Genomic DNA, 27701 nt, shown 5'->3' with positions numbered 1-27701 from the left:
TTATCAAAATGGGGTTCTTAAAAAAATGCCCAGAAACATGCGGCACTGGCGCAGCCTATTTTTGGGTTTTTTTTTCATGTATTTGCAAGGATTAATGGTTATGTTTGGAAGGATGCATAGTTAAATGTTTTGAGCATTAGTTGGACTTGAATATAGAAGACACAGAATGTCATCTTTGTAAGTGTTTCAAGAAAGGTCATCAGCTTTATGAGAGGCCTCGTAAGCCCATAATTTGATTTAAAAAATCCCCAGAAAGAGGCCGTGCTGGCATGGCCTATTTCTGGGGTGTTTTTTTCCATATAAAATAGGGGGAATACACATAGAGGGCTTGCACTAGATGGATGATTAGAGCTTCTTATTAGATTATACAGGGGGATAGAGATTTGATTTTGTTTAATAGCTATGTTCTTATGTATTTATGCACATTTATAATCGTGTCTGCTATAATTTGTGTTGTGTGTGTATTTTTTTAATGTGCAGACCATCCACCACTGGAGGCGGGGGAAAGCATACCAAGAGAGAAAGGGTACAACCAGTTGAAAAGGAAGGGGAGTCTCTTGCAACAGTTAGCTTGGACCAAATTAGTCGAGTGGTGGAGACTAATTTTGAGGGTGTTTAGTACAGTGATTGACTCTTTACCGGGTAGCTCACATGTGGTTGTTGATGATATTATCATAGGCAGCACTCAAGAAAAGGGTGGTAGCACTTTATCAGGTACCTCTCTTAATAATGTGGACGAGTGGACGAGCAAAGAAGCATTTTTACAGATTGTCCCTTATGTGATGAGTTCGGAGGTGCCTCCATTAGAGGATAACAGAGATGAGAATAAGATTTACATTAACAAAGGTAAGGACATCATGCAAAAAATTAGATTGTTTAGTGGTTTTCAATGTCCTATGATCCCTTTGTGCATACTTATTCCCTATGCCCATGTTAGGGGTTTAAGGGAAGATGTTTCTTATCTAAAAATTGCATTTGGCAAAGAGGGGTATGTGCCAAAAAAGGGAGCATTTATATTTTCTCTTTGGACATGTGAAAAAGAGACTACCTATGTTAACGATGATGAGATTACTAGCGGATGGGATGCTATTTGGCATGACATTAACATGGAGTTTGAGGATGAGGTTAGAAGTAGGCCAGAGTTGCAAATTCTTGAGGGTAGGATGTTTTATGTATGGGAGGGCAATGTTGGAATTAGGGCTGCAAGAAAGCAAACAAAGCTTAGAGAAGAAGAAGCAAGAATGCACACAACACACAATGTATTAGATTGTGTCAATGTACAAAAGATGAGTTAGCCCTAGAATAATGGGCGTATATACAAGCCGGAGGAAAAAACCTCCTAAAGAGGGAAAAAGTGCCCCGGTGGTCCTAAGTGTGTTCACACACATCACTGCCTATATATATGGCAACAAATCCCCCCTGGGAGTGATGGTGTGAACGAGAGCTGGCACTCATGTATAGGGAAGTGCCATGCCCTAAGTAGATCAGTCCACAAAGGGGAGCAAGCCCAAAGCTTTGCGGAAAGCTTCAAACTTCTCACAAGGAAGCGCCTTTGTGAAAAGATCGGCGAGGTTGTCCTGTGTTGGCACATAGGCCAAGCTGATCTCTCCTGCTGAGAGTCTCCCCCTGACATAGTGATAATGCACCTCAATGTGCTTTGTGCGAGCATGAAAAACTGGGTTTCTCACAACTGCCAATGCGCTCTGACTGTTGTGAGGTGAAAAAAAGAAGAAAGAACCTGCTTGTACAGCCCTTCCACCTCGCAAACTTCCACCAGCCACCGGCTGGAACACTCTCTCACACTTCACCACCCAACCCACGCCACACAGACAGCATAAAATAGGGGCACCATAGACAAGATAAACACCCAGCAATATATTTCCAGAAACAACACACCATACAAGCTTCTCCCGACACAGAAGCCTTACTCACACAACTCACAAACACTCAGGCTCAGACCTGTCACTGCCGAGGATACACCACATCCCCAATCACCACATGATCCACTCGCCTGCCTGCTGTACTAACCACACCAGAAAGAATCCGGCCACTCTCACTTCAGAAGGCGCCCACACCAGCTAACCTTCAACTCTCTGTAGCCCATCACTTCTGTATGTGTCACCAGCAGCAGCTACCCAAACACACCTCTCTCTCAGTCTCTCTGTGCTGATCCTCTGCCAGCCGGTCCAAACTCACTTGCAGCTTATCTGCCCTTTGTCTTCGCAATGCTACCGGCCCCACCAGCTCAGTAGCAACACCTCATCTCTCTCTGCTTCACTCGGCACCCTGCTTTGTCTTCTGTCGGCTAACCGAACCCAGGCCCACCACCTCAACAGCCCGTCAGCTCACTACCAGTTGCGCTCCACAAGCGGCTACCTGCACGTCCAGCTGCGCTTCACACTTACCTTGCGCCAACCAGCCTAAACTGCTCTCACGCCTGCCCTTCTTTGGCGGCTCCCCACACTTTCCTTTACGGCTCTCTCTGTCCGCAGCTACGAACACACGAAGATAAAGCTGCGCCAGCCTCACACGAAACAAAGCGACCTCCTTCTTAGGTCTCTCACCAGCAGCTGTGCACCTACAGCTGCGCTCCAGCCTTGTCCACAATAGGCGGCCTCTACACGCCTTCACACTGTCGGCTTCTTCACCAGGAGGCTCCCCGTTGGCCTCTACACCAGCCACACACCCCAAGGCGATTCTGCCCGCTGTCTCTTCCTCTGCAATCCTGCAGTTACGCCTGGGAACCCCCCACCACAAAACGAGGCGACCTCCCCTTTTCTGCTGCTGCTGCAGGCGTCGACTCGCCACCTCTTCGCCACGCCAACCTTCTGGAATATACCCGTTTTGGCGGTAGCTCAAAGCTCCACGTATACTTTCCAGAAGACATTGTATACATCATGTTTTTTATTTTCCTCCTCTCTCCTAATGGATGGCGACCGTTCCACACCATTTCACACCAATACTCAATACTACCTTGGCCCCATAATCTTCCACAACCTTCTTCAAATGCAACCCACGATGCCCGCTCTATTTTTGACGTGCCCACACTTCAAGCCATCGAACGGCTGAAACCACCTGCAGGCAAACCTCTTACCGGACAGGCCTGCAACAAACCCAAATCAAATGCCATCCACCCTGTACACCTGGCAACGCCCTCAAAAGCAAAACCTCTTCACACAAGCCATGCACACGTATGTACACAAGCCCGAAAATGAAACTTGAGTGTTGCATAATCCCTTGGTCGTAGTACTTAAGGAAAATATGTGTTGTGTGTCTTGCTTTCCTTGTCGTAATACTTAGGGAAGTTACAGGCATAGATGATCATATGGTCTACACACAAACACTTGTTTACAACTTTCAAAACCATTTTTGCGGACCAAAACTTGTCTTGAAGGGAAGAGTAAATAGATCAACAAAGTTTCTTCCAACTAAAAGATGTGATAACATCTAAGCTCGCTAGGCTCATTATCAAACATCTCTACAAACTATGGCCTGCCTGTAGATATAGTATTGGGTAGAGATAGAAAGTTGGATAGTCATCTTTGAAGGAAAACTTCAAAGGTTAAATATCACTCTAAGTAATAGTGAGGTCAACCATCCGTAGATTAATGGTGGTCAAACTAAAAACCCAACAAGGTTCTAAAGCATATACTTGTGCATAGATGAATAATCTAGTGTAGAGGAGTACCTCTCACCTTTGGAATCTATTTTTTGTTGTTCATGACTAGATTTTCTCCATTTATGTTGTTTTATGGACTCTAGTCTGCATCTCCTATGGCCGTAGAGTTATGTAAGGAGAAGAATAAACAAGTTAGTAGAATAGCATGGTAGTGTAGTCTACAAATGTGTGCTATTGTAGTCTACGAATTGGAGTTACTGGAGAGCTCTCGAGTACACCTAGTTTTTCATGTCAGTGGCATGTGAAAACAATGTGTCACCCCCAAGACAACATAGTTTGTCTTAAAGTTGTAGTTGAGTCCTCGGAGTAATCGCACTTCCACATCATGAATTGAGAAAAAAATTTAGGTTCAAAGATCAAAACACGAGGTGTACTGTGTACCAATGAGAAATTCTGACACATATTTTCTTTTATCTCTCTCTCTCTCTCTCTCTCTCTCTCTCTCTATATATATATATATATATATATATATATATATAATTGGGATCTTATAAATTAATATCTAAAGTGTGAGAAATATTTAAAGAATGTATGCTAAAGTCTATTCTATTCTTACTTAGATAAGTGAGGTGTTAATGAGTTTCTCTAAATAATAAAATTATTTTTGAATTATTATCCTAAAGGTTGAGAAGGTTTCAAATGAAATTTAAGTTATTTTCTTGAATCTCTTGGTAGAGTTATCATTTATGGAATCTAAATATTTCCTCGATTTTCCAATTCAACCTAATCTTAATGTTGAATCTATGGTTTACTGAGGTTTACATTTAGGTCTTTAGGTTGTAGAAATGATAAAACAAATGTGAACTGTTTGCGAAAAGAAGTAAATATGATCTACATTGTTTAATAGTATATTGCTAATGATACTCTCTTGCTTGAGATATTTGTCATCAATTGTGGATGTAGATAAGAACTTGTTCTTCTTTTTCATCGGATAGTTTTTAGCATAATGTCCTTGACAGCATCTATAACATGTAATGACACATTTCTTGGATTTTTTTGGTTAATAATGGAGCTATAAGTGTCTATTTTCTTGAATTTGTTCTTTTCTTATTTCTTTTTTATTGCTTCTACTCAATCGTTTTTTAAGTTTCTTTTGAAATTCCTCTCAAAGTTCGCGTTCTTTATATAAGAACTCACGAAGAGAGTCAATTTGTTCTTGTATTGTAGCAAATCTACCATAGTTGAAACTTAGGATAGAACAAATATTTTTGATGAGAAAAGTGTTAGAAAATACATATCTCATTATTGCGGTGTCGTTGAAATTGTCTAGCAAAAATAATTTAATACTCCAAGAACATGTGAAACTATATACTTTCTATGCAACGAAGTATAAACTCTTTTTTAAATTAATTTTAAATTTTGAGGAAAAAGAGAAAAAAAACAACCAATATTGATTTTAAACTTTCTATTACAATAGTATTGAAAACAACAATTCAAGTAAAACTTGAGATCATAAAATAAAATATAAACTGATTATTCATATCAAGGTAGGAGAGACTTACTTTAAATTGATGAGTTATTTGCTATAAACATTTTAAAATTTGAAATTGATAAAAACAAGTTCAATAATGAGTTTTACAATCCTCTAATAATACAGATGTGATTAGATACAATTACTTTCTCAGGTGTTAACTTAGATTTAAGGTAGTGAAGACAAGTAAGAAATTCCTCAATCAGATACACTGTTGGGTCCTCTTCTATGCTATATCCCCAAATGATATTTAGGTGTTCCATGACCTGACAAAAAGCAGATGTTCGGAGTGAAAACTCTGGTGTTGTTGATAGGTATCATGACAAAGCATTCCTCCTGGTTGCATATCCAATCTTCGACCATTCATCGTCTTGTTTATCACTAAAAAAATATAAAAATTGCTAAAATAGAGTGTCATTTCATTCGGATAAATAAGCTAAATGTCTACACTTTAACGTGACTCGTAGGGTGGATAAGGGTCATGTGGAGATGTCCCGGGTCATAGTGCTACACAGACAAAAGAATTTTGGTAATCAGAACTGTCCAATTTTTAGGATAAAGAATCCATTAGGATCTTCACTTTTGTTGGTGTAGTCTCTTACATCTATTTTTATCTCAATTGTTGGGGGCTCTTTGATTTGATGTTAGATTGTATTACGTGAGTGGACCATAGACAAATAACTTTCAATACATCTAAATTTAACATAAAAATAATGAATGACTAGTATCAATCTAGCAGCCTTGACTAAGTTGATAAAATGAAGACATAAATTTAACTATTTTACTGTAACTCTCTCTTTTAGTATAAAAATTTAAAATCCAAGACAGGTCAGTTAATGTCAATTGACATTGCTTGAGAAAGGTCATAAGTAAGGCCTCTAGACTAGGTAGCACTTTGGGTTTTGTACAACCTTTCAAAGAAGGAGTCATGATTATGAACCTGGTGTAATAGAGTTCCATGTGAACTCACGTGTAGCAAAAGAAGTAGGCACAAAGACATAATGAAAAAGAATGTCTTACAAAGTCTTGCTGAAAGGAAAGGAAGTGACAAGAGAATTTCTAAAATCTTAATACTAAACTTAGAAGTAAAGGTTTAGTATTTAAATAGAAAACTTAAAGTGGATGTAATTTAACTTATCTCAAGCTAAATTTGTATGTGAAGTTAGAATACTTATACTCACAATGGATAAAGTCCATGTCTTAATTCTATTAAGTCTTGTAGAGTACATGTGTCTCTTACACTCGAACAAACAACCCTATGGTCATAATTTTTCAATTAACATATAAGTCTAACAGAAAGTATCTTAAAGTTTTTCAATATAAGTCTTGTAGAGTACATGTGTCTCTTAGACTCGAACAAACAACCCTATGGTCATAATTTTTCAATTAACATATAAGTCTAACAGAAAGTATCTTAAAGTTTTTCAATAGAAATTTCCTTGGTTGTTCCACCATCTCTTGGTTTTAGAAGGTCTTAACTTATGATTACATAAGTGAAGTAAAAATAAACTACTTACAACACTTGCATAAAAATTATGCTTAAGGCTTTGGGAGACTTAATTTTGGTTTTATGAGCTTAGACTTTGGCATAAATTAGGCTTTTTTTCAGAGCTTTATTATAAGGTTTTTAAGCCTTATAACTTTAGTAGCTAGGCTTTATAGCTTAGAATAGCTATACCATTAGCTATTAGCTATTATAGCTATTACATATAGCTTAGCTAACTTTAGCTTGTTTTGAAAATAGAGAAAACAAAAAGCCAAATGGCGACCAACTCAAAAGGGAAGCATAAGGCTTTGATACAATATGTAAGCTTGAGAGTTATAAGCTTTTTGAACAGCTTATAATATTATTAAGGCTTTAAAGCTTAAACTTTATATATAAAAAAGGACGTAACTTCATGGCTGTAGACCTGCGCAGCTCGTAATTGAGAGAGAAGAGGGAGAAATTTGCCATAGCCCATTTTTTTGCAAATTATTACCATCGTCATCGATTGGGTGAAGGAAACAAAAAGAAATTAAACTTTGATAGCCTTGCCTTGATTAGTCTTTAATTTCAAACTAATTAATTAGGAGCTCAAAAAGTAAAATTTTCCTTTTTCCTTCAATTTGCTTGAGAGTCCACCCCATATAGCCGTTCATTATAGAAATCTGACTCCTCTATGGTTTAGCAATCCAACAATTGAACCCAAGCCTCCTTTAACTGATGATTTCATCCATATGATTGGATTTGGAAGAGGTTAAGGATTTTGAAAAACCATTTTTCATGAAGAAGGGTGGCTTTTAATTACACATAGTGGTTTTGGACAAGAAGGTGACATAAATTAAAAGCCCTTGATCTAGTGTTAGATCCAATGATCCAAAAAATTCACACAAACCATTGAAACCCTTTACCCAAGGTCCAATAGTTCATGATTCTTTTGTCCAAAAGGCTCAAGACCCCCAAACCCTAAGAACTATTTGTACACTCCACGGTTCAATTTAACAGAAGCTTGCAAGCCTTTAAAAACTATTTTCATACCCTTTAAAAAAAATTAAATCAAATCTACAAGAGATTTAGGCATACCTTGGAATTTCGAATTGCTTCAAAATTATGGTATTTGGATTTAAACCTCCAATATGTCCTTGTACTTGCCAGAGCTCTCATATCACTGGAACATGAAGCTTTCTCCAGGTACAACTTTAAACCATATTCTCACAATATAATTAAATTGAATAGAGAAAAATAATACAAGCACATAGAAGATGAACGTGAACACTTGAAAAATACTTCACCACACAAAACACAAGCATTGGGTGTAATCTCCCCTTGACGTGTGTGGCTTCGTCTCCTACACGCGGTATTTATGTCATATTCATATTTATAGCCCTTGGAGCCAATAATAGCACTTTTTTTTAGTTTTGGGCTTTTGCATTACATAAAAATAACCTTGTCAAAAGTTTCTAATGTTTACACATAACAAAACCTTTGCCCAATAATAAATACTAATAAGCCTATACACATAACTACCTGTGCACACACGTACATAAAATAATCTTATGCACACTCGCACATAAAATAATATTGTGCACACACATATAAAATAATCTCGTACACACTCCCACATAAAATCTAGCCACATTATAGGCTATAAATGATTAATAAAATTCTAATACATGATTAGCACATGATCTTCATCTTCACACCACTGTTCAATCCACCATCCATATGACACCTCAATTGGTACCCTCATATAGCTTTTAAACCCACTACATAATAATGGCATTTTTACCATAATGCAAATCTGTAAAATACGAACTGTCACTTTTGAGAATTGAGTACTGACCAACAAGAGCATGATCCACAAAATAATAAGATGCATGATGAGAACCTGCACATGTCCTGCTAGGTAAAGGAGCAACTAATTTACTCTCCTGTAATGTCTGCGCCAGCCATTTTGGCATACTCTTGGACACTAGTATTTTCTCATCCATTGTATCACCCATAATTCCTTCATTAATAGGCTGATCTGTGGACTAAAATTTAAGCTAATTGTCAGCCAGTATGGGTTGATTTGCGACACCTTTTTTAGTATTCATTTTCTCCACATATGGCTACCCAACATTATACAAAGATAAGAGTGTATAAAAGATGCCCTCTAAGCATACATTTTCCTATTTTTTACACAAACACAACATCTCTACTCACCAAAATCCATTTTGTGGCAAGATGGTAGAGTCTATACCCTTTGCTTCCCACAAAAATACATTTATGGCCTTATTATCCAGCTTATTGCATTGTGGCTCATGCGCACAAGAGCATAACAAGACAACCAGAAATACATAAATGAGCCATAGAGGGCTTTCTGCCATTCAAAGCTTCATAAGAGGTAATTGTCTACAAGGCCTTGGTGGGGCGTCTGTTTAGCATATAAGTGGCACACACAACCGCCTCCAACCAAAAAACACGAGGCAAATCATGGCCTTTAACCATGTAACATGCCATCTCCATAAGAGATCTGCTCTTTCTATCAGCCACACCATTTTGCTGAGGTGTATAAGGCATTGTGCATTAATGTTTTATACCTCTTTCAGCTATATATACATGAAAAATACATATACTCCCCTCCTCAATCTGTACGAAGGGTGCCAAATTTACATGTGGACACATTTTTAGCCATAGAAACAAAGTGTCTAAAGTATGTAAAAACCTAGTTGTGCTTGAGTAGTCGTCAATATAAGTCACAAAGTAGAGACATCCCGTGATCATCAATGGTATCCTCATGGGATCACATACATTACCATGTATAAGTTATAATTTATCGACAATGATGCTCATTACATCTTTCCCCAGATACATCCCTCACATACATGTTTGATGAGGGCCTTAAGATTGGCAACTTTGACACCATCTTTTGCCTTTTACAGCACAATAAACTACCAAAATTCAAGTAACCCAAGCAGGAATGCGATAGCTTTGCGTCACTCATAACATGTGTGGTACTACGTGAACAAGCATTATGTGCCAATCTCTCATGTTTATCTAACCTATAAGACCATGTCTTAAAACCATAGTGATGTCTCCATCACTTCGGTCATGAACTGTACACCTATCAATCAACAAATTTGACCACTAGGCCTACCCTAGCAATGGTAAAGGAGGCTGACAACAAGTTTTTTTTAATGCCCGGCATAAACAAGACTTCTGAGAGAGTGATTATCCCACAATTTACAGTGGTGAGAACAACCTTGCCAACTCCTTTTATTGAGAAGTGATGTTCTTACTAGTACCATTATCAAAGTATCAGACATGCTGTGATCTATCATTGATATGCATACGTCATGGACAAAAGAATCATAATTGCAATGCATACGTCATGGACAAAAGAATCAAAATTGCAATGCATAATGAATGCCCGATCATCTTGTGTATTGTTCGACGATGCCTTCTTTTCAGTACTTGGTGATGTTGCATCAGCCCATAGCTATGCATGACTCTTTCTTCTTTTCCTTTTCCAGTCTTTTTCTACATTCATTGATGTAATGGCCTGGCTTTCGATTGCAGTTGCATTTGCCTTTCTTCTAGGCTTATCACCCCCCTTCTCGGCATCCTTTCTAGAAGATTGGGCTGATTCTGCCTTTAGCTTATATAGCTGGCCTAAGAAAAGGCTTTCCTTTTATCTTTTTGATTGGTAGCAAATGCCTAATCTCCCGCACAATGCATACTAGTTTGATTTTAGTGAGATTTCTCTTCTTTTTTGCAAGAGCACTGCAACCAACCCATGAAAAGTAACGTCATTGGGGTTACCCTTCATCATGAGCTAAAATGTAGATATAAAACCTTGGTATGAATCTGGTAGAGCTATGGGAATAGTAGATACCAAACAAGTGTCTGAGTAGGCCTCATCAATACATGCCAGTTGCTCCCTAAGATCTTTAATCCTTATGAGGACTCATCCAATAATCTCCCCATTAAATCCCCCTCGTTCATATTCTTAAACTCTAGCTTCTTGTGCATAAGTAGGCTACTCTAGCTTCTTGTCATAAGTAGGCCACTCGTGCCTCATTATGCACCTGGTAAAGCATAGAAAGTGTATCCCAACCATGCTTCACAGTTTTACATGAGCAAATATGAGGAATAATGCTCCTTTTCACACTCAAAGTGCCACTAATGCATGTGCCTATGCATCCCTGCCGTCCCACCTAGCTTGTTTTACTGTGGGAGGTGCAGAGGCAGATGCCAAACTTATATCACCATCCAAAGTACCTATATTATTCTATTATGTTGGTGAGACAAGGCGTGCTTAAATACCAATAACAACATTCCAAAGCCCTTTACCAACCAATACATGGTGCATTATAAAGAACCACAATGGGTAGTTGGTCCCATCAAGCGTATCCTCAGTAGCAGAAAGCATCCTGAATACATCACTACCTACAAATAACTAATTTTTGACACATAATACAAATATCCCAACTACCTACAAGTATTGTCAATGCCCACAGAATGCAACCAAAATGGCCTACTAATAGATCACTAATGACGATGGAAACCTACAAAGTGTATGAAAAATTACAGAGTATAGAGTATGGAAATAATATTTAGCAAGAATGCCAAAAAGATGATGATAATGTTGATGACGTTGTTAAACCTGTTAAAGATGAAGATACAATGTCGAAGATGACGACATCACGATCTGCTGCTGCTGCTGCTGTTATGTAGAAAAGCCAAAATCAAACAAAAATATTTCAAATTGACACTCCTCAGGATGCCTTTGGATACATTGTAGCATGCGAATGAGCCCTGAAACACTCCCAAAATGCTTTGACACACGTAAAAATGGTGTTAACATAGTTAACACACACTATAAAGTATACCTTCTCCTCCTAAGAGGATAGCTCAATCTAAGGCAATCAAAAGAGTAACTTCAGAAGAAGACGACAAAGAGGTGAGAGTCAAGAGAACTTGCCCTGATACCAATTGTTGTAGATCAATGTAGCAACACACACAGATGTAGTGAGCTCAATTTTGGCTCTCTCTCATGTTGATCATTTTTCCATGTTGAGGAATGAACCCACAAACACAAGTAGAGATTACACTTACAAAGAATGATGGTATAAAAACTATAGCACAAGTAGTGGCTACCCCAAGGTGGTCACTCTTTAGAAATGTAAGATATCACACGAGTTAATCGACGAGATATTTTAAAATCATGCCATATACAATGTATACAAGGGGTATATTTATAGGTTTATTTTATAGTATTAATACATAGGGGGTGTAAAAAATATGGCAGGAGGCCGATAAGACCAAGGCCAATTTGTAACCAAAGGCATGCTACTAGGGTGTTAGTATACCAGAGGATAGTACAGAAGAGAACCCCAAAGAAAGGGCCAAAATAGTATCTAAATTAGTCGAGGACAGTTGGCTCACATAGGGTTTAATCCATCACATAGGGTTAAATCCATCAAAACCACTATATTTAATTAGTTGAGGATAGTTGGCTCACACCGAGTTTAATCCATCAAAACTTGGCATCGAACATGCCATGGCATGCTAATCGATTTGATGGCGTGCCATCAAATCCATCAGGTTTAAAGTTTAATCACATTAATTTTGGTCTCATCAAATCCATCCTACCATGCCATCAACTCTATCTGGGTTCAAGATAACCCATCATGCCATGTCAGCATATTGAACTTGCTTGTCCATGTCATGAGATCAAATTTGTTAGGTTCAAAGGGCTACCCCACGACATTGAATTTGCAAGGCTTGAAGCCGTCTTGCAACATCATCCAAACCATCGAGTTCAAGATCACATGTTAGTTTGAATTTGCCAAGCTGCATCATCAACATCAAACAAACTGGATTCAACTAATCAAATCCGCCCTAGTTTTAACTTTTAAAATCGTCCAAACCGTTGAGTTTAAGATCACTCATGTTGGTTTGAATTTGCCATGCCGCATCATCAAACACACCGGATTCAACTAATCAAATCCGCCCCGATTTTAACTTTCAAAATCATCATATTCAATCAACACATCGATCTACCTCACCACATCATCGCCATCAAACTTGTCCGTTTGCTTATGCCTCAATTTCACACCACTGGCAAATCTACTGAACTCGGCATGTGCCCAAATAGTATATAAAACAAACGTGTCCTTTTTTCTTTGCAAGGAGGATCCTGTGACCCCTATTTTGTATGCTATCAAAACCTTGTTGAGGAAACACGTGTCTTCAACTCATTTGCTTCACACTTACGCCTCACGTCTACACCACATATGGACTAGGCATGCACTTCACTTTCTGTAAAAATGATTTTTTTAAAGCATCTCTTCCTATTTTAGTGAGCAAGGCTTGGTTTCAACCCCTGGTAGGTTTGCTTGGTTTAGCTTGACAATTTTGTTTGTAGGTTATTTACTCTTCTTATCCTCTTTTTCAAGCCACGTGTTGAAACTAGGCTCCACACTATGTATCAAATAGGTTTCACAAATCTCATTTTTCCTTCCTTCTCCTCAACAATATATGTTCAAATCAACACCAACCTGTGTGTTTGAGCTCTCAGCTCCACATAGTCCGTTCACTCTACTATGAGTCTATTCTTCACACTCTACAAAGTAAGTATTTTCATAAGTGCCTAGCATGTTGTCTTCTTCCCTTTCCTCACATAGATTATCCAAGTCTAGATAGTCCCTCATCGTGGTTTTTTTTTTTTGAGTGGGGGTGGGGGAGGGGGGGGGTTCAGCTCACTCCCCTACTTGCACCACTTGAAATTCATATGTGCACTTACCAAAAGACTAATGATCTATAATTCATGCACAAGGAGCTAGCACTAAACCAAAGATGGTGGATGGGCCAGACAAAACTTCGTAAAAGTGCATCATGGGACCTCCTCCCACCTTTCACATAGAGACAGAAGTCACGGTCAAGGAGGATGCTCCATCAACTTTGAGGAGCCTTGGTCAAGATAGAAGTCAAAATGGACGATGACCACCAAGGTGATGTACCCATCTAGACTCTCTCTAGGCCCTGGATGTCACACCCTATCTTGACGAAGTGGGCCTAAGAGGACCAAGGGAGCAACTACAATGGGGAACCTTCCCCTAACCCTCCATTCCATCAACACATACAACAAAAACGATAACATGGGAAGTGAAGCTTTTGTGGATGACACCAAGCTGCAGGTGACTCAAGATGTGAGGACCATGAGCCTTAAACCTCCTCATGGTGCCCCAAAAGATTACATGGAGGGAGGAGCACCATCAAGAGATCGTCAACACAAATGGGCGATATTCAAGTACATCAACATTCACGAGCTCGTGGCCCCCCACTAGAGTCCCCACTAGAGTGCTGACTTTCTTGGCTCAATAGAGGGCAAGCGACCCGCTAGAGTGCCGGCTTTCTTGGCTCAATACCTTAGAGAAGGCAAAGGCCAAAGATAACAAAGCAATAAGGGTGGGCAAGCAAGTTCTTAGAAGATCTAAAGAGGGCTAAGAAGACTGTTGGGATGTGAAGACCCTAGAGAGAGCAAAGTGGAAGAGCATAGACGATGCTTATAGGGAGCTTCTTTGAAGAAAGGATGAGACTAAACCATTTCATTTTTGATCCATCCCTTCTTTATTCCCTCCTTCCCTACCCAATTATCTTGAATCTCCTCACCTGGTGACACCTTATATCCAACTCTGAATGCTTGCTTAGAGCATAACTTAGAGCTAACTTCCTTGACCTCTTTAGAGTTTTGCGATCGTCATCGATGCTCAACTCCACTCAGGTTGTTGGACCACCCCAACACCCAATACCCACTAGTAGGCAACCTTATACTTTATTAAATTGTGTGCGAACATCTGGAGCACGTCATAGCCACCATCGACACAATCCATGTGGCCTATCCACATGACATCTCCGATGAAGAAGCCTAGAGTGCTGGAAACAACTTTGTCGATGATGAAGATGAGAAGAATGGCCACATGCCTATCCACATGACATCTCCGACGAAGAAGCCTCAAGTGCTATTAACAGGCTTTGTAGCATATGATGAAGATGCGAAGAGCGGTCTTGTCGCCATCACGCTTCATGTGATGGCTCACATTGTGCCATTCTACCGAGCATTGGTGAGCCATGGAGATTGTTATGCCTACGCATGCCTCCACACGCTTGTCCTCTTCCGATGCTTGCTCGTCTGTAGGTTCGTGCTATCACTTTAATTTATAATCATTGTCCCTCAATGTCCTGTTCCCGAGGCCAATGTTTGAAATAAATTGATGTCTTCTAAAAGCCAAGCAGAACTCTTTAAGATAAGAGGCTTTTCACACGAAGCTGTTTTCATCCTAGGTCCAAAAGAACGGGTGGGCATGGTAACATGGTACACCACGTGTCTCTATGGCCGGATATGGCACGATTTTTTTTTTTTGCATTTCCATTAAATATATTTCCAAAAGACGGGTTATTCAAGTTGGCCAAAAACATTTAATATTTTTTATTGCATTTTAAAAACATGTAACTGCAGAAAAAGCCTGTAATTAGTTTATTTCTTTCCCGCCCTTCTGTGTTCCAAAGCGAGCTTTTGTTGGTCTCTAACGGCGGCTTTAGAGCTTTGTCAACAGTTATCGCCATGTCCAGGTTCTCTCAATCGTCCTCCCAGCGACTTCCTAATCCTCACCGAGTCTCTCAGACCCCCATCGCTGAGGATCTGTCCCAAATCGATCTCCCCAAAGAGGTAACCACTTCTCATCTGTCTTTTCTCTTCTCTGCGAATTAGGGCTATTCCACTAACCCTATCCAATCCGGTCTAAATGGGCCTATGGAGCCAGTGCTCCTAAGGTTAGGACGATTTGTTGCATAGTAGGGTTTGGCCATTTTCTGCGCTGCAGAGTTACTTTTTCCGAATAGTGTAAAGTGACGGAGAAGATGTGATCTTCTGTGAAAATTAGGGTTAGGGTAGGGCATGGCTTGAAGTCCAGTCTTCTCTGCAGATAAGGTTAAGTGCATGGCCCTTCCTGTTATATTAAGGACTGCAATACTGTCTTAATTTTACAGGAAGTAGAAAGATTAATTTCCGAGGTCATGCGGCACATGCTGTTCAAGAACTACCAGCAGTCTGGGGTCCCAGTCAGAAGAGAGGAGCTCGTTCAGATCATCACCAAGACCTACAAGACCCGGAACCTCCCCAGCCTTGTCATACAGCAAGCACAGCAGAAGTTCAGAAGCATTCTAGGGTTTGATATGAGGGAACTGATCAGGTCCCGGCAATCCAAGAATGCCAAAACCTCGCATTCCTCTCAAGGCAGGTTTTTATGAAGGGACCCTTTTCCTCATTTGAATTGTCCACGAGCACCTCTCTTTGTATGTGTTTCAGAGGACTTTCCATGCATCATATCACATTGTCAAGCCATTCCAGTGATTGGGTTGTTACGATCAATAATGTAACTGGCCTATCATTGACATAGACCATGTCTGGTTTCTCTGAATGTCCAGGTGCTGCTGCAGATGTCAAGTGTTTCGTTTTGAAGAGCATTTTGCCTGAAGAATTGCGTGAGAAGTTTCTTGATACCCATGAAGGCTCTGTGGCTTCCAGTCTAACTCTACTCGTTGTCTCTGTCATCAGCTTATGTGGGGAAAAGGTTCCTGAAGGTAAATCTCTTATCTATGTTTAATTGCCAAGCTTTCGTATGAGTGTGGTGGGATTGATAAATATAGTGTCGAAGGCAGGTAAAATAGTATAAGAGCGTGCTGTGGAGCTAGAAACACCTCAATCACAGTCACAAAACAAATCAAAGGGTCTAACTTAACAGTACACAAAATGCAGTTCATGTATCATTGCCGTTAATTGATGCAGGTTTAATTTTTTACAAGGATCTGGGTATCAAAGGTAGGGTTAATTGAAGCGTAATAAGAAGTGCTCATCTCCTTATTTTTATTTAAAAATCTTTTCAATTGTCCTTTTCCTTGCTTTGATACCGTAAGGCGCCGTGTGTGCAATGCAAGTGGAACATGTGAGGGAAAAAGGACGAAAGGACCATTCCACTCCCGAGTATCCCTTGCGGAGAATCCTCCAACCTCCTCCTTGCCTGAAGAAAATGAAACATCGGTGTCCATCACCTCAAGGTGCACAAAAGCCGGAGTTACAGCGTTGACTGTTGACCGCTTTTGACCAAAGGCGTTCATGCAACTTTGTTGCAAAGAGCATGGAGCGGGCCATATCCATGATTGTACGGTTCTTGTGCTCAACCAAACCATTTTGTGAGGGGAAGTTGGTGGAGGTGAGCTGGTGTTGAATGCCCTGCTCTTGCAAGAACTCGACAAATTGATGGGAGATAAACTCACCACCATTGTCACTACGAGCAATTCCAATCGAGATGCCCATTTGGTTGGTGACTAACTGAATCCATGTTGTAATCCCAATGGAGCGTGCTATGACAGACTCAACCACGTGTCCAAGAGATAGAGATTAGAGAGAGAAGGGAGAGAATGGAATAGGAATCTTGCACAGTACACCACACTCAGCGGCGGGGAACACGCTGTCTCCTTTCAAGAATTTATTCAGGAACAATCCACGGGCACGTTGGCCAGGATCAATACAATCAATGAATACAAAAGCAAACAAATATGTTGATGTAGGATATCCAAGTCGATGTCGATATCTAGGCACGAGATCTCTGATGCCGAGCACACCATGGGGATGACCCACAAGTATCTCTCCATGGGCTAGTATCAGATCCAATATCCAATATCCAAATCTAATGATTCCAAGTCCAATGAATCCAAATCCAAATCTCAAATCTAAATCCAAATCCAAATCCAAATCCAAATCCAAATCCAAGCCCAAATCCAAGTCCAATTTCAAGTTTTAGTCCAAGTTCCAATCCAAGTTCTAATCCAAGTTCCAAGTCCAAGCTTTAGTCCAAGTTTCAATCCAAGTTCTAGTCCAGGTTTCAAGTCCAAGTCCAGGTTCTAGTCCAAGTTCAAATCCAAGTCCCAGGTCTTGTAGCACCCTTGTCATCAGAGCTTGCACCACCACCACTCGGGACGGCAACCCTCTCTGCTCTTCATCTACCACCTCAGGTACAACAACACCCTTGTCACCAGAGCCTGCATCACGTCTTCTTCCGCTTCCACTACCACCTCAGAGTGCCTCTGCTTCCACTGACGCGAGCCTTCGACACCAACCACCTCTCGGAGTGCTTTGCCTCACATCGACGCGAGCCTTCGTCACCGACCGTGCTTCAGCTCCGACATCATCTCTACTTCTGCACTGGTCTACTTCTCAGAGTCACCTCACATTAGAGGGCTCTTGTACCATATGTTCACTCACCATTATATATAGACTCACTCACATATTTCATGCTGTGTTGATTTGCTTTGATCTCTGATATATCTGGTCCTTTTGTCCTTTTGCCCTCATAGTCCAGACATTTGGCAATGTGTGTAGTATCTATTCTTTTTGGGAATATTCTGCCAATAGGGAGTGGGCGTCGAGGCATGGTTTTTGGGATCATTGTTTTTACCTTGAGGCTTGCCTTGATTACCTAGGTTGCTGTTCCCCTTCCCTTGTTGCCCTTTGTGGGTAGAGGTGGTATTGGAAACAAGGACCTCCTCTTGGGTAGAGGTGGAAGAAGATGGCTTCTTGGGATGAAATTGGTCATGCAACTGAGCGAAGCGCAGGAGTTGACACTCACACTCATACAAGCATAGTTGCAAACATTCTTGTTTGCATAGGTTAGCAAACGTTGCTACATTCTCACGTTTGCAACACCTTGCAAACTTGACTTTTTTTGCAGCTTAAAAATTTGGGCGGCCGGCCATGTTTTAGGTTTTTCTTGGGTAGCGTGTAAATACTAAACATTGGGTGGCATGGCTCATCAAAGCATACCGAATTAAAACGTTGCTGAATGTTGTGAATCGCACTCAAGTAAACTGCAATGCAGGGAGTACAATCGTCATTCACCTTTCAACATTGTGAAGAAGCTTGAAGGTGTGAGATGTACCCCACAACCCTAGCCCACTATAGCCTAAAGCCTACAACCTCTAGGTAGAGTGTCTATTGATATTTTTGAAATTTGAAACTCTCCCATAAAAGCTCCAAATTTGACATGTTAGTCTACCGAGATGGTTTTCTTTTGGAAATTGGCCATCTAGTAAATGTCACGAATGCATCTACGCCAAGGTTTGAAGCATTCTTCAAAAGCAAACTTGGCAAACTTGAATGCGAATGCACGAATGCAATGAATGCTTGCAACTATGCATACAAGTTGGGCATAGGTTCTAAACTAATGGTCTATGTGGCAAAAGTAAATAAACTAGGTGACCTGGTCTTCTTGAGACTTGGCGGAGCCAGTGGTGGCATGCTCCGCGTTAAGGCGTCGGTACTCAACAACCTTGACTTTCAGGTCATTCCCCTCTTTAATAAAGAATTTTTGGATTTGATGCTCGAGATCAATGTGATGTGTGCGATCACGTGTTGCATCTCTTTGCAAGGTGTGTCCATCTGTTAGAGACATAGGGAAATTGCTAGACTTGTGAATGAAACTTCGACAGAAGGCCTTGCATGGGCTCTACTATGGCAGTGGCATTCCTAGCTTCCCAATAGCTGATGACTTCAGGAGGTGCTAGTGCGGGGTGGGGTTTCGGTTCAAGTCCCTTCACTAGGTTTCAAGAACCTTTTGGAAGTGAAAACCTGTTCCAGAAGGTAAACCTGGGTGATGTAATTAGACCCATTGAAACGAGTCTTTTCTGTGAAAGCATTTTTGGACATAGAGACATGGAGGGAAGGAGATGGTGGGGTCCATGATGGCTGGTACCCATATCCGGAGTGTAGAGGGTTAGGTGATACTCTAGAATAACCACTAATACCCAACATAGGTGTAGGACCTGGCTATGGTAATCTATAAGATGGGATATAAGGCTGGGCACTCGGCACAAGTGGAATACTTGGCTGAGGCACAAATCCTTCAGTAGGCACATAAGCTGGTACTAGTGTAGTGCCTATGATGGGTTGATAAACTACTTGATATCCCGGAATGCTGGGTGGCGACACAATGCCAGTAAGCATAGTGCTGAGAGATCCCTGTGTTGGGTAAAACCCATACGCAGGTCCTTGTGGAGGTGCGGCCGGTAATGGCTGCATGCCAACGCCAGTAGGAAGAAACATGGGTTGGGCGGGAGAGTTTTGTGCTTGTGGTTGTGCAGTATTCCAAAACACATTAGGAGCAAGAATAGAAGGTGAACCAGAAGAGAGAAAGTTACCTCCTTGCACACCAGTAGTCTGGGAGTGTACTCTGCTCCAGACCCTCCTCTATTCGGGTTCACAGTACTCTAGGGATCAAGGGTAGAAGTTGGTACCATATGCTGAACATGTGCTGCAGAAATGGACACCTAGGTAGTGTTAGGCACATAAGAACTCAAAGGTACATACGAACCTGACACGGTCTCCGGCTGAGTTGATGATGATGGATCTCCGGAAGACTATGGTGGTACTTGTTCTCCTTGAGAGAGAGAAGCAAATCGAAGTCCAGGCTGTCGGCTAGATTGCGCAGCAAGGCTCTCCAGATGAAGATGACTACCGAGCTGCTGCTATTTGTGCTGTGCAGGTGTTGTAGCGCTGGCTGCAGATCGTGTGTCGATTGGTTGATGTTGATCAATATGCAATGATTACATTGGTTGACAAGAGGCACATTTGTATAGTGCTTGGCTAACCAACAAGGGCAGGTCGGCCAGCCCAACTGACCTGGAAAAAGGATTTTTAGGTAAATAATACGGGCCTTTTGGGCCATTTGGGCTGGTAGTCACACACCATAGATAGAATGAACAGCGGCTGCAAGGGTGAAGACGAGATAAAATGAACAGCAGAAGACTTCAACACACAAGCATTCAACTCTTGTATTTTGTACAATGGAAAGAAATACAACTGAATGTTTTTGATGTACAAATAGCAACTCCAAAAGGTGGACCAATCTCAGAAGTATGTCCTTGTTGCAATAGATCCCAGATCTCAGCAAACACTAGCCCTGCTTCTGCAAATCCCTTTTCCTATAATGCACTATGTGACTGAAGATATACAATGGGGTCACGGCATATGACAAATATCATCCTACTGGGTTCTAATAATGTACAAATGTAGCATTGTTGATGTTGATGAGCCATCTTGTCACCATGCACTGAGTGCATAGTGCATGTGACAACATAATTTATTGGTTGTATCAAGATAGTATTGCTAGATGCATTTTGGGGAAAGGCTTATTCTCTCGATGGGTTTTGGGTAGATGCGTTCGACAAGGCTGCACTCTCAGTGCCTTGCTCTATGCTATTGCTACTCATCCCTTCTTGACATATATGGATGAGCTCACTGAGGCTAGCAAATTACATGGGCTTCGTCTCCTTGATGGTCGGCATTTGGTTGCTTAGACATGTGTTGATGACTCTTTCTTTTTTCCTTAGAATATGCAATCAAATCTGCAATGTCTCATAAACACTTTGCATATGTTTGTATTGGTAGCAGGTCTTTTTATCAATTTAAAAAAATCAAAATTGTTGCCTTATAATGAAGCTCAATGGCACAAAATTCTATGGCGTGGGCAAATCATATCATTTACACAACATGTTAGACATTTGGGATATCTTGTGGGATGGAATCTTTCACTTTGTGATGCTACAGATTGGGTGTTGCAAAAACTTATGATTAAATTGGAACATTGGAAACTCTCTACTTGGCCACTTCATGTCATATTGAGAATAGTTCAATCGATTTTAATGGCATATATTCAGTTTTTTCTTCAACCTATGGCATGGTCTAAAAACCAAATCTTTTGTTTTATGACAAAAGCATTGAGCTCTTTTGGCGAAATTCTCAATATAAGAAGGCCTTGCGCCTCCTTAAGTATGAGTTCATATGCTTGTCGAAAATGCATGGAGGGCTTAATATTGTGAATATCCATTATCATGTTTTGGCATGCAAAGCCACTCGGCTACCGACTTTCATGATTGCAGCTCTTTGCTTTCATGTGAATATAGATGCATTTGGCAAATGGCAGCTAACTCGTTGGAAACTTTTATTTGGCTATGTGGAGGGGAAGATTGCTGGATGCCCTTATATCTCTCGCCTCCTTGTAGATTGGAAGCTTGTTCTGCAATATATTTAGTGGTCAGGTAGACCTCTTGAGATTGGCAATACTTTGAGACAAGAAAATATCTTTTAGAGCTGTGCATTCCTTACTCCTTTGGCTCTTTGTTTCTCTCGGCAAGCAAGCTTTCTTTCTACAGAAGGCATTCAAGTTTGCCAAGATGTTGATGTTGAAGGAAATGTTTTGTCCTTTCCTCGAGCTCAAAGCCATTGGTAGTTGGGTATGCACTATAGACCTTTATGGCGCATGTTACAGGAACAATTGCAGCCTTTTACTCTAGAACAGAGGATTGGATTTTCCATAGGGTAGATCTTGGACCTTATCCTAGATTCTGTTTTCCTAAGGTTTCGGTTGCTTTGATCTATAGGTTGATTATTCTTGCGCGTTGGTTTGTCGATCGAGTTAATAAGATTTGGCTCCTCACTAAGACAACTCGGTGGTGGAAACAAAATCTAAAGAAAATTTGGCTTAGTAAATAGCCACTCAAATGTAGATTGTTTTTATGGCGATGCTTGTTGGGAGTGCTCCTAGTTGGAGAACTTCTTGAAAAAAGACACATAGTTGCACCAAAATGCCCTTCTTGCCCTCGCATAAAAGAAACATTGGTGCATCTTCTTTGGTCTTGTCCGCAGACCAAAAGTTTTTTTTTTTTCCAAATTTCACATTTTCTTTGACTTAAATTTCTAGGGTATTCCTCCAGATTTTTTTGGCTCTTTGGCAGGTGGCCTTCTACATTGGATCATGCACAACCCTTTCTACTCTGGACTACATATTGGGCTTTATGGACAATATGGCATGCAAGAAATCAGTGGGTTTCTAATTCCATAAGGATTGAACGCTATCCTTGCTTTCGTCAATCCTTGCGTTAGTCTTTGTTTGATTCCATCCACCTAGATCATATTGATGATGGCGAGTTGGCTTTATTTGTTCAGTGCTTTTAGCTTTTGTGATTGCTCTTTAAGAAGTTTGCCTCTTCTTTGAGGACTCCTTTCTTTGTAAAGTGAAGCAATAGAATATAGTCTTTTACAAATTTTTTTTGTGTGTGTGTGTGTGAACATACATACATACACACACACACACCTTTTTTTTTTTTTGGGTAATATCCAGTGCAGTATATTTATATACTCATAAATTTACAAGATGGGAAGTCTCCGAAATGGAGAGTATCCCAAATGTCAGAAACATAAAGAGAAAAGCTCTAAGCAAGAAGCATCCATATCACCCTCATGGCAGGCATCATATAAGGATTACCGCAATGAGGCTCGGAAGGATTCATATGACTGATGATTCTGCCGACCCAAGTATGCCAAATTATGCTCACTCCAAATTGTCCAAAGAGCCCAATATCTCACCCAAGAGAGAAACAGTGAGTATTGGGACAAGGACCGCATAAATCTGCCAAAAAGTCAGAAATGTTTCCCAAATCTGTGACTCGGGAAACGGAGCCGAAGAAAATCTGAAATTCTCCTGAGGGGGATCTTGGAACAAGGGCAGTGCCAAAGCAGATGAAGAAACAATTTCTGAGGGAGCCTGACATCTTAGACATGTGGAAGGTGCAATGTGACGTTTAGCAAGTGTGACCCCCACTGACAATGTGCCTGTCAAACATCTCCAAAGAAAAAGTCTTTGTTTCAATGGCATTTTACACTTCCACAACATCCGGAGATTCTTCCGCCACCGTGAGAGGGGCTTCCTTATATGCCACAGAGAATTAGCATGTTGGTGAATCCATGGGGGAGGCTGAAGAAGCCTGTAGGCTTTTATGGAGGTTAAGGCAGGAAGGGGAATAGGATGAATGCATGTAGTAGATGGCTGCAATTGCCAATCCATAAGCCTGTCTGTGTCAGCCACAGGTGGAATAGGTAAAAAGGGATGCAATAAATCAGCAATTTTCTTCCATATCGACCTATGATGCATTCCCAATGCATAGGAAGCAGTGGCCGGGGGAAAGGATAAGACATATCCCCGATCATCTACCACATCATGTATGTACCTAATTCCCAATTTCATAAGATTGTATGCCCGAACAGGTTCCTGTAAAGCAAGTGGAGTGTCAAAGATGGCACTCCTCTACACACACACACACACACACACACACACACACACACACACACATATATATATATATATATATATATATATAGAGAGAGAGAGAGAGAGAGAGAGAGAGAGAGAGAGAGAGAGAGAGAGAGAGAGAGAGAATAACTTGTAAAGATGGTCTCTTCAGAGACCCTCTGGTTGCATTTGGGCAGATATGGGATCAAACAAGATGTACAGCATCCTGTTTTTGGAGATATCAAGCAGTGCATGGAGTCAATAATCAAGCAAAGGTGAGTTGTTGGACTTGGTTGTTTTCAAAGAACCAATATTAAATCCATTTTATATGTCAGTAATTTATGGCACACTATGTTTTAACCAAGCAAGAACATGGATTAGATGCTGGTGCTTCGGAAATATATTAACTCTGGAGTTTGTAACTGCATATTTTGACTCAAGAAACGAACATCTTAGTGAGTGGCAGGTTGAGATCCTACATATTAGATCATATCCAACATCCAGTAGTGCTTTGGACATCCTTACTCCAGCCAGAAACAAGCTGGTTTAAAGTTTTCTGCCCAAAATGGGTAGACGAAGGGCTCAATCCAGAGCTTGTGGATGACATCATCTACATTAAGGGCCAGAGGATACATAAACCTAGGTGAGCAAGCCACTGAACTTACTGTGTTGGTTTAGCAGCAGCCACCATGAGATGGGAATTCTCGTTAGCCCAGTTTTACTCCCCATGGTCAGTACCAGAGGTGGTTTCTCTGTGTGGAGAGTGGCTATCATGAATTACAAGAGTAACCCCAACCCCCAAACAAAAGTGCCCCTGCACACCCTTTCTCCATTTTGTTGGGAACGAGTAAAGAGCATCCTGAATATTTACGCCTTTATTGGTAGTATTTTTGAGATTCGTGATTTGGCCATGGGGGATATGTCTTCATCTACAATCCCTTTTGACAACCATCAAGCATGGCAGCATGTGAGAAATGCATCATCATTATTTGGTAGATCATGCTGCTTCGGATAGAGACATCAGGTTTGGAGATGGAAGTGTTGAAACAGCAAGTCAAATCCTACCAACTTTGAAACTAGTTCTGGATGTGACCGGATGGTGGGATACATCAGGTGATGACATGGCATGATAGAGGAGAGTCTCTATAGACTATTTTACACTAGCCATGTAAGACTACTAGTATGGTGAAAGTGTGAACAGATGTAGATGCACAACGGAAGACCTGCAGGAAGACTTGCAGCACACCCGATCGTTCACAAGTATCCTTTTGTGTTGTTGCAAATAATAAATTTACAACTAAATGTTCTTGTTAAGACCCAAGTCCCTAGCAAGGTTAACAAGTCCAGCATCAGTTAGGTTAGCCATGGATTGGGAATTAGGCATCTTATAGGGAGGTTAGTGGTATTTGTGAGGCATGGGCTATTTATGGCTCCTAGTTTATAGGAGGCCTAAGTAAGTGACTTTAGAAGGCAGTTTGAGGGAGAGCTCCTCGGACGTGGACTCCAGGCCCGTGAGACTACTCCATGCGTGCGCTGGAGGGGTGCCCTGGTGGTATGGGACGCCAAGGCTTTGCACATGGAGCCATGTCTCGGATGCTACTAAAACTCTGCAAACATAGAGGAGCCTCCTGGTAGGGACACGGCAGCTTTGTCCACAACCTATGGCCCAAACCTTAGGGAAAGCTCTTGGCCAGTTTGGCGTGTTCTGAGTTAGGGCATTTTTGTGCCAAGTTCTCCCAAAGGGCCAAATTTAACCGTTTTGATCGACCCTAAGCCTTCAAAAGAATGCACCATGCCCCTCACTTCTCATCACCAAATTATGTGCCTTCATCTCCATTGGAGCAGCTCCCAGGAGATTGGAAGGGCAGAAAGACGGATTTGCAGCCAGCGTTTGTCTCTGGACAGCAGGTCTGCAACAATTTGGGCTGAGATCAACAGATTAATCAGGTTTTGTACATCAGAACTGTAAGACCCACGTTTCAGAGGAAACTTAAAGACACTGACATCTAATTCACAGCCCAATGATCATACAGCCATTCAGGCTCACCCCCGAGAATGGAGGTTATTCTAAGGGAGGGGTTTCGTTAAGATTATATTTTGTTATGGAAGTCCCTCTGCTCTCTTTATGCTCGAGGGAATTTTTATAGTGCAATATATTTGTTCAGATAGGTTGTCCACAAGGGCTGAAGAAGATCCATTGCTACATACATACAGGTACATTTTGAAGGAGAAAGTGTCCAGTGCTGATGGTGATTCCTACGTGTATGAGCTTGCTGAGAAGTCTCTAGACCAAGCTGTAAAATCGAAACTTGATGCATTCATCACAAAGGTGAGACTGGGTCGGCAATCATGCTGTAGACCTTATTTTTTTGTGTACAAGGCAGAGTTGGTCATGGGTTTCTTTTTTGCAGATGGTGAAAAAAGACGGGCTTGGTTTTGATACATCTATAACATGTTAGGTTCTTTGTGTTGGCGGGCATGGGCAGCGCAGACGGGGTCCACTTTTGCTGCTCTACTGTCCAGATTTGGACTGACTGTTTTCAACTTCCAGTGCTTTTTATGCAGTGAAGTGCTTAGGAAATACAGCAACTGAAAAGGCCAAAGCCGATCTCAAATGTTCATAGCTATGAACTAGTTTCTAAGTAGGATAACTTTACACAGCATGACATCATGGAGGATTTAGTTTTGACTGACAGCTACAATGATGGGGTTTCTAATGCTTTGGAGCATAAGATTGATAAACTATTTTATTAGAAGGGAGAAGGAAATTGTAGTTTTGCAATGCCTCTACTTATCTTCTAGTACTCCAAGGCATTAGAAAATATGGCTAATCTTGAAAAATAGAAGCTGAGTCATTCTCTCAATTCATTTTTAGAATATTCTCTTACCTTCCATGGGACTAGTTTTATTCTAATAAGTAGTGTGGATAAATTGACAAAAGGCTTTGATGTGACTGCAAATGGAGTGCTATTACCTAATACGACCTGTTATTTCCACATATATTTCTCATGTCTAGAGAGAGCAAGGGTGGTTTAGTATATGATTCATCTACCCATTATTGCACAGGGCTAGAAACAGTGGCACTTGTATTGTTTGCTTGGCCGTCCAATTACATACAAAGAAAGATTTCTGAGGAACCAATAGAGAAACTTATCATGTTAAAGCATGTCGCAGAAATTGGAGTAGTGTGCTGAAGTCAGCTCTCCTACACCTGCCTACATTTTCTTCCTTTTAGGGTTTACTATCTGCAGCTCTGAGAACTTTTTAGTATTATGGAAGAAACTGGCCAAAATTGTACAATTCTACTTGTTACCCATGAAAGTGTGGTGTCCCTTTTGGGTATTCTCTGTGAGACATGAGGCTTTTTCACCCTATCATTTTTTTGTTCTCTTCAACTTAATATGATACTGTCTAATTTTTGTCTACAAATTTCATACTAAGAATATTGAAACACCAAGAAGAAATTGGGATGAACTATGATAACATGTGTTTCAGCTAACACAATATAGTTAGAGCTAAATGGACTTTATCTTCATTACGTAAAATTTGGAAATTAATTCCTCACATGGTTGGTATCATGATGCATTAGTTCGGCCAAGAAAGTACATTTAAATATGTTGAAAGAATAAGCACATTTATACACTTAATAGTTATCTCAATCACTCTCACAATTGTCAAAGGTTAGCTTGATAATTTTTAAGCAAAAGAAACAAGGGGAAGAAACTAATATGATGAGTACATAAGTTGATGGAAACTTGAAAGCTTGTGTTAAAGATTTTCCATTGACTTCCAACAAAGTAACAAGTATAAATAGCAAAGGAGTTTGAAGTTTGCCCAAAAGTTATGTAGATAAAATCTTGCAAATATAAACACAAGCTTGACCTTGGATGGGTTTGGACG

At 40.7% G+C, this 27701-nt stretch overlaps 1 protein-coding gene across 1 annotated transcript; it reads left to right on the top strand.

Annotated features, from left to right (window-relative positions):
* The first annotated feature begins 15157 nt into the window (after positions 1 to 15157).
* LOC147621372 (melanoma-associated antigen G1-like protein) lies at positions 15158 to 26664 on the top strand. Its single transcript, XM_086824112.1, has 6 exons — positions 15158 to 15346; positions 15667 to 15913; positions 16105 to 16260; positions 23974 to 24076; positions 26016 to 26130; positions 26213 to 26664. The coding sequence occupies exons 1-6, from the start codon at positions 15242 to 15244 to the stop codon at positions 26258 to 26260; spliced, it is 774 nt and encodes a 257-aa protein (XP_086680238.1). The 5' UTR covers positions 15158 to 15241; the 3' UTR covers positions 26261 to 26664.
* The last annotated feature ends 1037 nt before the right edge of the window (positions 26665 to 27701 follow it).

Source organism: Cibotium barometz, chromosome 30, assembly GCF_041138505.1.
Source record: "Cibotium barometz isolate CiBa-2024 chromosome 30, ASM4113850v1, whole genome shotgun sequence".
Taxonomy (NCBI): Eukaryota; Viridiplantae; Streptophyta; class Polypodiopsida; order Cyatheales; family Cibotiaceae; genus Cibotium; species Cibotium barometz.
The sequence above is the reverse complement of the archived record's forward strand: the minus strand, read 5'-3'. Positions and strand labels throughout refer to the sequence as shown.